The following is an 11,481-nucleotide window of genomic DNA, read 5'->3' as shown; positions in this document are numbered from 1 at the left end:
GGGCATGGTGGCACATGCCTGTGGTTCCAGCTACTTGGAAGGCTGAAGTGGAAGGATCACTGAGGCCAACAGGTCAAGGCTGCAGTGGCTGTGAGCATGCCACTGCACTCCACTCCACTCTCTCTCTCTCGCGCTCTCACACACACACACACACACACACACACACACACACCAAGTTCTTCTCCATCAGCGACTGCCTCTGAAGGGTGGTGCGGGCTCTAGGAACTGAAGAAGTAGAAGGTCTGCAATCTTGTCCAGAGTTCTGCTTTCTGGAAGGAGTCATCACTACCCTGGCACACCTACAATGGAGCCCAGGGTCCAGGCTGACCACCACACTCATCTCACTAATCCTTCAAAGTCAACCCCATTTCCCTTACAAGGCCCTGTGGCATCTGGTCCCTCCTCACCGCCCAGTCTCACCTCTGATCTCCTCTGGCCCTTGACAAAGAATCTTTGCTTGGCTAAACTTTAGTCAAGCTCCTGATCCTTCTCCTACGCCCATCAGTGCACTTCCTTGAAAAATCCAGTTTTAGCAAAAACCTGCTAACAAAGTTTAGGCAGAACCCTATCCTCCATGTCTGGTCACCTTCGATATCTGATCGGGTCCCTCATCCTTCATCATCCCTCACGTGGTGTCCAACTGCCCTGTCCCATCCTCAGGTCCCCAGGAAGAATCCTGTGAGGTGAATTTAGCCAGAATCCCCCTTACCTCTGATGCTTCCTCTTAGTAATCTTCCATCACTGACCCCCACCCTGCTACTTGGCTATAAATACCTGCCTGGTCATGCTGTGTTCAGAGTTGAGTCCAATTTGTCCCCGACTTATAATCCTACTGCAGTGGTCCCTAGACCTATGGCAATGGTCCTGGATGAAGTTGTCCTTATCATTCTTTAACGAAAACCCTGAGTAACATTTTCTTTGATACTCCCTCCCCACATTATCACCACCCTCCTCCAATGCCCCACCCACCCCCTCCCCCAAGCACAGAATTCTCAGGAGGTCAAGGGAGCTCCTAGGGTTTCCATAAGTCCCAGTACTTTGTGGGAATGCCCCCAGGGGTGGCAATAGGGTGGAGAAGCTGGGCTGTGTGTTGATGGCCAGTCTGGTGCTAAGCAGACTCCCTGAAGACTTCTTCAGCTCCTCACCCCTCCATGCCCGCACCAGCATCTACCTCTTAAGGATGGACCAGTCAGCCCAGAGAAGGAGGGAGACCACAGGAAATGCTTGCAGGGCCCTGTCCAGCAACATTATCGTTCTCCTAGAGTAAACACAAGCGCCCCATACCGGAGGGAGGGGGAATTCTTCTGGTTCTTTTGCAAAGAGGGATGATGCGTCCCACCCTACTCTAAACACAGATGTCTGGAGTGATCCTGGTGTACATTAAATCTGGGTTCCTCAATTCAGGTACCCTTTAGCAAGACACGGGGCCCAAGCTGCACTTCCTCCACCCCATATCAGTGATTCTGACACTGGAGATGCCAGGGAGCTTTGCTTTGGGAAAGCTTTGTGCCTATAACCCTTTATTCAATAAACTTTAACGAAGTAGCCTCCAAGTGCCAGTCACTGTGTCCAGACCACAAAGATGAACAAGTCCTCCATTTCAGAAATTGGCAGGCTAACAGGGGATCTGTGCCAGTCACTGTGTCAGGTGCCAGTCACTGTGCCAGTCACTGTGTCAGGACCACAAAGGTGAACAAGCCCTCCATTTCAGAAATTGAGAAGCTAACGGGATCGGACATGCAAATATGTATAGCTACAGGTGACAAGTGCTCTAAGGAAGTTACATAAAAAGTGCTAAGAGGACAGCTCTAATTCCTCACCATTGTGCTTTTCGATTTATATTCGAGTTCAGACCACTGAATCCATGTTAGAGATCACTTATGTCTTGATGTGACTTGCATTTTTGATCGGTCCATAGACTGCTCGGGTGGAAAGAAAGACACTCCCATCTGAGTATGAGTCAGGAAGCCAAGGCCTCTCCATCGTAGCTGGGTCAGAGGCAGAGTGGCTGGGCCTCACCCAGCATCTAGCATGGCCCGAGGGGCGGGTGGCAGGATGGGACCTCTGCTGTGAGTATAGAAACCCCAGCAGGCTCCAGCCCTCCCTATGGCAACTGGACCCTCCCTTGGCTGTTACAACTCTTCTCATGGTCTCGGCTTTTCAGCTGCTACAGTTAGACCGGATGAGAGGGGACGGTCGTGCCTCCTTTCTGCCTCTAAGCCTATCTCCCTGGATTCTCATTCTTGCCATCCGGAGTTGAAGAGTCTTGGTGCTGAGTCAATCTGTGTGGCCACATTGCTAAGATGTGACTCAGACCCAGCCTCCGCTCTGAGGCCCCTTTTGTAATATTCCCTTATTTGGTCCCAAGCAGGGTTTCCACAGTCTCCCTCAGGAGCTGAAGGGCTGAGCCTCCCTTTGGGCCAAAGTAGAGCTCAGCTGTCCAAGTGCTCAGACCGTGTTGGGACTGTGACAGCCTAGGATGGGCTCCGTAAGCTGTCCAGCCAATCCTCAGAGAGACTGATGTGAAGGAATATCTTTCCAGTATTTTAAACTGTACGGAGAATGACTTCCACTACCTTGCCTGAAAACCCAAATTCATATTGTGATATATATATATATATTAGATAGATAGGTAGATAGATAGATAGACAGATAGATAGATAGATAGATAGATGATAGATAGATAGATGAGAGAGAGAGAGAAAGAGAGAGAGAAACAATAGCCAACCTCCTAGAGGGGCAAGAAACCTCAGCCAGTGAAAGTGTTATTCCACCCCAAGCACTGGCTACATTTACAAATGGCTTCTGCGATCAGAAGTCAGAAGCATAGGAGATGTTAAACTATGCAGGTTTTGAGGCAGAAAAGCCCAATCACCAACACAAAGGCATAGGCAGAGGGGGAAGAAACTGGTGAAAGACATTGAGAAAGAACAGCCAAGAAGGTGGGCGAAGAACCAGGAGAGGGAGGTGTGGGAGGAGACCAAGAGAAGAAAGGTTTTTAAGGAGGGGAAGGGTGTGGTGTCAGAGGTGGCCACAGGATGCAGCATGTGAGAACTGAGACGCCTTTGCTGGGTTTAGAGCCAGGGAAGTCTTCAGGGACTGTGGCTCCCGCAGCTTGCAATGTGCTGGCAAAGAAGGCTCAGGATGTTCACTGGCTCCCCATTTGCTCTGTAAACCTCATTGTCCCGTCTAGAGGTTCCCAAGCGCAGACTTGCATCCAGCTTCCAACTCCACTACTCCCTGGCTGCATGACCCTGGGCAAGTCGTCGAATCTCCTGGTGCCTTGGTTTCCTCATCTCTAAATGTGGAAATAATGGCAAGATCCATCTCCCAGGGCTATTGTGAGGATTGAATATGCGCGAAGCATTCAAGGTGGGACATGCTCTCCCCAGACCGCTCCAGCCAATGACAGCACAATTGAGGTGCTGAGCCGGGCTTGGTGGCCCAGCCTGTAATCCTGCGCCTTTGGGAGGCTGAGGTGAGTGGATTGCCTGAGCCCGCGGGTTCAAGACCCGCCTGGGCAGCGAGACCTCATCTCTACAATAAGTCAAAAAATTAGCCGGGCGTGGTAGCGCGCGCCTATATTTCCGGCTACTTGGAAGGCTGAGGTGGAAGGATCGCCAGAGCCTAGCAGGTCGAGGCTGCTGTGGCCGGGAGCGTGCCACTGCCCTCTAGTCTGGGCGACAGAGTGAGACTCCAACTCAAAAAACAAACAAAAAAAAAAGTTGAGGTGCTGGGTTGGCCACTTCTGCTTGAGCAGACCTCCATTGACCCAGCTTTGCTCTGGAGTCCCCACTGGGTTTGCCAAGGCCTTCTCAGCACAGCACCACAGTCTAAGGATCCGCCTGCACATCTTTCCTTCTCCCTCTTTTTTCCCAGGTCTAAAGCCTACACTGTGGTCTGAAGGCTGTCCCTACCTCCTCCAGCTCCCTCTCCTCTTTGTTTTCACAGGCATCACCTCCAATTCTTTTTCACAGGCATTACCTCTCTTGCAATTCTAATTTTGTTTTGGCATTTGCTTCCTGGAGAATCCAAACTGACACACTTGGTTAAGCATAATGATTTGCTACATGCCTTGTCAGAACCATTGATATAAAAAATATGCCTTATGACTCATCAAGAGGGGAACACAACAGGAAGTGTTGCCCAAATACGTTTGGTCACTAAAAACCACACATACAGCTGGGCTTGGTGGCTCAGCCTGTAATCCCGCGCATTTGGGAGGCTGAGGTGAGTGGATTGCCTGAGCCCGCAGGTTCGAGACCCGCCTGGGCAGTGAGACTTCATCTCTACAATAAATCAAAAAATTAGCCGGGCGTAGTAGCACGCGCCTGTAATTCCGGTTGCTCGGAAGGCTGAGGCGGAAGGATCGCCGGAGCCCAGCAGGTTGAGGCTGTGGTGGCCAGGAGCGACCATTGCACTCCAGTCTGGGTGACAGAGTGAGACTCCAACTCAAAAAAAACAACAACAACAAAAAAAACCACACATACCACAGACCCTCTCATGAACATCTCAGAAAACTTATTTTTTGCTGAATAAAGCTTGTTAAACATTGAACTGAAAGACCCCTAAAATTCCATTCAACCCTGGAATTCTTTTTTTTTTTTTTTTTTTGAGTCGTGGTCTCACTTTGTTGCCCAAGCTGGAGTGCAGTGGCATAATCTACAGCTTACTGCAGACTAGACCGCCTGGGCTCAGACAATTCTTCTGTCTCAGTCTCTGGAGTAGCTGGGACTACAGGTGGACCCCATCACAACTGGCTAATTTTTTTTTTTTTTGTAGAGACAAGGTCTCACTATGTTGCCCTAGGCTGGTCTCAAACTCCTGGGCTCAAGCAGTCCTTCTGTCTCAGCCTCCCAAAGTACAGGCATTACAGGTATGAGCCACCATGCCTGGCCCAACCCTGGGATTCTATCATATTGATCTCAAAATGTGAAACACTTCAAAGTGTACCCAAGGCCTCATTCTACCAAAGGGAAGCCCCCAAGGTCTCACTCGAGTTGCATCAACAACCCAAGCTATATTTAGTGTCCTCCCATCTGAACTCCAGGGCACTTTATCAGCACTATGGATGTCATTTACAGATGGAGAAACTGAGGCCTAGGAAGACTGAGACACTTGCCTCAGATCCATAGTTCTCAGCGTTGCCACTGAGTCACAGTCAATTTGACACACTGATGGAAGGGAAACAAGAAGGTACCTGGAATCTAGGCCCCCGGAACAAACTGAACCATGGCAACAAACAGGATGTCAGTGGGCTCTGCCCTGGGCCTGGAAGGAGGGAAGAGGTCAACAACAAGAAATGCCTGACCCCCAGTAGGATGCATCATTGAATAGTGGAGAAGATAAAGAAAAGCATCCAGACTGTCGTAAAACAAATGTAATAGAGTGCAGGGGCAATGAGGAGACCCAATATAAGCAGGCAACGGGGTTGGGTGGCCGTCATATATCAAAAGCAGGATTGGTAATTGGCTGCCCCCAGCCTCCTCCCACCCCCTTCTAGCACCCTGCCCTCCCCCCAGCCCCTTCTGGAACCCCCATGGGCCACGCAATCCATCCACTAAAGAATGAATGACTAACACAGCAGAAACTTCCTGACCCAAGGCCCAAACCAACTTCCCTTCCAGCAGGTCGGTGTCTAGTACCACAATGGTTTTGAATATTTTCTTTTTTCTTTAGACTGGAAAACATAGTTTATTTAGAAAGTAAATTAGAGAGGGAGAGAGGGAGGAAATTCACCTCCCCAAGGTAGGGGAGGGGGCCAAGGCTAGGAAACATGGCAATCATGGCTCAAGGAGTCACATGGTCAGACTATGGCTTAGCAAAGCAATGGTGAGAAAGTTAATTAGAGAGAGAGGAAAGAGGAGACTGATCTCCCAAAAGTAGGGGAGGGGGCCGAAGCTTAGGAAACATGGCGGTGGCCATAGCTCAAAGAACAGATGGCCACATCAGAGTTTAGTAAAGCAATGGCCAAATATTTTCCATGTCACTCTCTGGTAACAATCTTGTCCACTGATGGGTTAAGAAAACAAATGGAATTGGGTGAAGTAACCAAACAAAGAGGCCAGACAGAGCCGTGTCTCAAAACATTTATTTGAATCACAATTTAAACAACCACCAATGAACAGTACTGGGGAAACTACCAGCGTTGGGGAAAATGGCACACTGACCCAAGAGCACAGACTTGGGAGGGCAAAGCAGCCAAGTGCTACCTTGGCCTTCTTACTCCATGAACATGAGCATATATCTGGGGCAGTTCTAGAATTTCTATGAGGGAGAGATTTAGGGATTTTTAAAACGTGAATGGTAGAGGAAGTTTGTGGCAGGGAATTGAGGGCGTGTGTTGTAGCTATTATTTGTGCTTAGTAAGCACCCTGTTTTGGCTTAGAGTTGTATTTATTTGGGGGAGCTTGGGGGTACTGCTGATGGAAAGTATGGGTGGGGCCAACCCCTCTTCCAAGCACCCTGAGGTGCTGACATCTGAGTTTATCACTTCCCATGGAGTAGAGAAAACTATACCTCTCTATATTTGTTCCTTGCATCAGTAAGTGTGAAAATAGAGGACTTGCTTTCAGATATCGAGTATTCGTGTTCTTCTAGAAGAAAGGTGCCATTTTTTTTTTTTTGCTTTGTTTTGTTTTGCTTTGTGTTTGGGTCTCACTCTGTCACCCAGAGTGCAGTGGCATGATCCTCCTACGCTCAGGCAATCCTTCTACCTCAGTCTCCCAAGTAGCTGGGACGGCAGGCACACGCCACCATGCCCAGTTCATTTTTTTATTTTTAATAGAGATGAGGTCTTACTATGTTGCCCAGGTTGGTCTTGAACTCCCGGGCTCAAGCAATACTCCCGCATCAGTCTTCCAAAGTGTTGGGATTACAGGCATGAGCCACCATACCTGGTCAGGTGCCATTGTTGATGATGAGAACAATGATAGCATCTAAGTTGTACCATTCTCCAAATGATGTCACATGCATTGTCATTTGACACTTGTAGCAACACTGCAAAATATGCAGAGTAGATGTCATTTTCCCATTTTAAGAGATGAGGGAAAGTGTTAGTATTTTGAAAACTGCAAGGGATTCCACAAACACAAGACATCATTTATTATTAGCAAAGCTATTATTTGGGGATCCTGCTATGAAATCCCCTCCCAGAGGACGCATTGGGTGGGTGAGGGCAGCAGCTTTGGCTCCAGTCTCTTGGCAAGGACAGGATGTGATACCCTAAGCTCCAACAGACTGGAAAAAGAAACAAAGGACCCGGGAAACTGTCTGACTTGCCACAAGCTTTCTTGCCATAGCTCTCCTCTCTCCTCTGCTCTCAGCACCTCCCATCTTTTGCAACACCAGGGAGAAATCATCCTGTCTCCTCTTCGGCTATAGGGATCCCTCTGGAAGCCCCTCCCTGCTGAGTGGCATCTAGTAGCCCTGTCCAATATCTACGCTGCAGTCATAAGGAAAGAATAAACCCTGCAATCGCTCTAAGAGAGAAAGAAATCTCTGCTCAAACAAAACTGTTCTTTACCGCCTTGCAGAATTCATATTCTCTCTGATCTCCTTTGGATGCAGATCACAGATCTGAAAGAGGGAGGGAAGGGAAACATGAACTTTTCCTCAGCCTGGACCTGCTGTTCCCACTGACCTCCTGAGCTGGGAAGAGAGAGACCCCAGAGGACCGTGGTCTGCGGATAGAAGCCAAGCTGACTCGAGAGCATGCTGGCTGCCTCTTAGCTGGGGCTCAGTTTTCTCATCCGTAAATGAGGAAATAAGATCCCCAGGCTTGGTGGCTCAGCCTGTAATCCCAGCACTTTGGGAGCCCGAGGCGAGTGAATTGCCTGAGCCCACTGGTTCGAGACCAGCCTAGGCAACTTGGTGACTTCGTCTAAACAATAAATAAAAAATTAGCCGGGTGTGGTAGTTTGCGTCTGTAGTTCCAGCTGCTTGGAAGGCTGAGGCAAAAGGATTGCCGGAGCCCAGCAGGTCGATGTGGGGTGGCTGTGAATGTGCCACTGCACTCCAGCCCGAGAGACGGAGTGAGACTCCAACTCAAAAAAATAAAAAGTCTCCCTGGACCAGCTGTGAAGATGACGTGTGCAATGAGTGTAAAGCATGGAGTTCAGGGCTTGGCTGCAAGACATAAAAGGAAGCTTTGGGAGTAGCTCCAGAACTTGCAGAATGTGCCTCTGAGAGGCCACAAACATCCAGGGCCATGAGGCTGGTATGGCCCACATGCTACATACTCACCTAGAGAAAACAGTCTAAAGAAAGGAGGGACAGAAAGATTCCCTTGCTATGACCCTCTGAGACACACATTCTCTATCCCTCCCTCTCTCTTTTTCTTCTCTCTCCCCCCCATTTCCCTTTCCTCTCTCTCCCTCTTTCTCTGTGTCTCTCTGTCTCTATGTATGTGCCTCTCTGTCTCTGTCTCTCTTTTCTCTTTGTCTTTCCCACATCTCTGTGTGTGTGTCTCTCTGTCTCTGAGTGTGTCTCTCTCTTTCCCTATCTCTTTCTCTGTCTCTCCCCCTTCCTTCTCTCTTTCCTCTCTCTCCCTCTCCCTTTCTCTGAATCTATGTCTGTGTCTGTCTGTCTCTCTCTCTCTGTCTCTCTCTCTCTCTCTCTCTCATTAACTCACAAGGCCTGAGGCCCAGACCCAGGGAGTTTTGTATTGTCCCAGCTGCTTCTGACTCACCACTGGCCACAGAGCCAGATGACTCACTCCAGGAAGGTTTTCCAGTGAGGTGCCCATGGTGTGTGTGTCTGTCTGTGCCCATGTGTTTCTATGAAAGGGCTTGTGTGGTCAAAGAAAGAGGAGATCTTGCTGGGTCCAGTGAGATACCAGTGTGAGAGGCATTACGAAGTACAAAGAACTGTGTTTAGTCAGGTTGAAACCCTGGACCTTGTCCAAGGGGTTGGGGGCAGTAACAGTTGTGCATGTTTGCAAATACGTTTTGGTGGCACAGGGCAGCCTGAGGCCCCATGTGAATGGAGCTTGTGTGAGGTGTGCCCTAGAAGGCTGGCAGCGTCAGCTGCACCTCAGAGGGTGTCCCCAGCCGGAGAAGAGGAAGTTCAGGACGAGCCAGGAGACTCTTCTGTCCCAGGGCTGTGCAAAGCTTTGGGTTTGACTGGAATGATACATCAGGTGTGCCCATTTGTCTAAAAAAGACTTAGGAGAGAAACCATCTCCACTTACCTGAAAGGAGGCTCTTCCTCCAGAGATAAGCCATCCTTGAGAACATCAACAGGAGAAATCTGAGCTCTGCCCCACTGGGCAGGTGGACAAGATTTCTCCCAAGGGCCTGAAGCCCAGAAGAAACCAGGGTGGGGCCAATGGAAGTCAGACAGTGGAACAAATAAACAGTTTCCAGGAGAAAGAGTTGTCTCTTTCCTCTGTTCTCAATTACAATGGTTGCATAAAACCCTTGCCCCAGAAACCCTCGAACTAGACATGAATGCCTGTGTCTCCACCTCTGCATTCAGAGTCCAGAATGCTGACCATGACACAATGGAACCCCTGTCCCCATCTCATTCAAGGGTTCAGAAAGCAGAACCCGGTGGCAGGCAGTGGTATCTGCCCATCAGGCAGCATGCCCAGACTTGCAAATAGGAGATGGAGGACGTCAAATAAAAGCAAATCTGAACTTTGATAAGGAGACACCTTCATTAGAAAGAAAGGTTATTGCAATGGAGAGAATTCACAAGCATCTCAAAATAAAACAGAAGAGGGCCTTTCTTTTATAGGGTAAAGGAGAGGCCGGCAGACATAAGCAGGCTCTTTGGAGGGGAGCCTGGACAAGCAGGGGAAGTGGAAAATGAGCAGTGGGGTCTGACTGAAAATAGGTCTCGCCATGTTCAGCCGACTCCCAGGAGAAAATGATGGGGTGCGAGGGACACTCCACTGTCCCTGAACTTGCTCAGAGTTCAGGGATCTGCAAGAGAGAGAAACCTGACTGAAGTTTGGTCAGGCAAAGCAGGGAGCATGTAAAGGGCAACTGTGACCTGTGATCAAGAATGAGAATAGATGGGGCAGGGGGATAACACTGACAAAGATAATTTTTTTAAAAAAAGGTAAAATCATGGCTCTCATATTGATATAAAATGAATACTTTTAAAATATTTCATTTAACTCATTGATTCAATGAGGTAACCTGGTAGATGTTATAACTGGTTCAAAAACAAGTGAGAAAAGCACAATTCAAATAAAAAATGTTGAAATTGAATGTGCAAATAGACTTAAAAAAAAAAAAAAAGTCTGACTTCTCCACAGCACGGGAAGTAGTCCCTCTACTGGACAGAATATCTGTAGAAAAGTTATTTTGCATTGCTACAGTTATCTACAACTTAGAGTTACAAAATAACTCAAAACCTGTGAAAGGCTAGAACCAGATAACCTGGAAGGAGTTCCCTAAGCTAAGCTTTCTCAGCCTCAGCGTTATTAACATTTTGGACTAAATCTTTTAATTTTTTAAAATTTTTTGGTGGGGAACTGTCCTGAACGTTGTAAGATAAGTTTTAGCGGCATCCCTGGCGTCTGCCCAGTAGAGGCCAGTAGCTCCTCACCTCCCAGCTGTGACAATAGCCAATCGCCAAATGTCCCCTGTGGTGGGATGAGGGGCAAAACTGCCCGTCGTTGAGAATTGCTGCTCTATAATGCATAGTTTTCCGATGAAACTCCAATTCTTCCCTACTAGCGCAGGAAAGGAGAGGAGGCCATCTCTTCCGATCTGCACTTCCTGACACACAACCACGTCTCTGTGTGTGAGCTGAGAATCGCACACTATCTCCCCAGAGGGGTCACAGCCGCCAACATGGGCAGGATTCTAAACGCTTTCTCAGTATTAACCAGACAAATCCTCCCAGTTAAACAATGAGGCGGTTTTTTTTGTTTGTTTTTGAGTCTGAGTCTCACTCTGTCGCCCAGACTGGAGTGCAGTGGCCGCTCCCGGCCACCGCAGCCTCGACCTGCTGGGCTCCGGCGATCCTTCCGCCTCCGCCTTCCGAGTAGCCGGAATTACAGGCATGTGCTACCACGCCTAGCTGAGTTTTTGGTTTATTGTAGAGATGAGGTCTCGCTGCCCAGGCGGGTCTCGAACCCGCGGGCTCAGGCAATCCACTCACCTCAGCCTCCCAAAGGCGCGGGATGACCGGCCGAGCCGCCGAGCCCGGCCAGCCGGGGCGATTTTTATTTGCCACATCTGGCAGCCCTAACTGTGATCCAGTCGCTGCCCAGGAACGGCAGCCTCGCGACGGCAGCGGGTCTCGGGGGCTGAGGATCCCCGGTCGGCCGGTGGCGCCTTGTGCCACATCGGGCGACGTCATCTCGCCTCTCTGAGGCTCAGCTTCTCGTCTGTCGCACGGGGACAAGACCAGCGCCTTCTTCGTGGATTTGCGGGGGGGAGGAAAAGAGATGGCGTCTGCAGGACACGGCGCCGGTCGGGGCCCAACTCGCCGTCGCTAGCTGAGGCTTCGCGCCCCGGCCCTCTA

The 11,481-nt window shown here is 49.4% G+C and overlaps 1 protein-coding gene across 1 annotated transcript in view; it reads left to right on the top strand.

Annotated features, from left to right (window-relative positions):
* The first annotated feature begins 11,137 nt into the window (after positions 1-11,137).
* CAPN2 (calpain 2) overlaps positions 11,138-11,481 on the top strand; it is a 55,797-nt gene continuing 55,453 nt past the window's right edge. Inside the window, exon 1 of the mRNA XM_021718586.1 lies at positions 11,138-11,276. Within this exon, the coding sequence (XP_021574261.1) occupies positions 11,138-11,276 (139 nt within the window). The remainder of the gene's footprint in view (positions 11,277-11,481) is intronic.

This window comes from Carlito syrichta, unplaced genomic scaffold (genome assembly GCF_000164805.1).
Source record: "Carlito syrichta isolate Samal-C Ts95f unplaced genomic scaffold, Tarsius_syrichta-2.0.1 Scaffold312843, whole genome shotgun sequence".
NCBI classification, from domain to species: Eukaryota; Metazoa; Chordata; class Mammalia; order Primates; family Tarsiidae; genus Carlito; species Carlito syrichta.
This window is presented reverse-complemented; position numbering and strand designations above follow the sequence as displayed.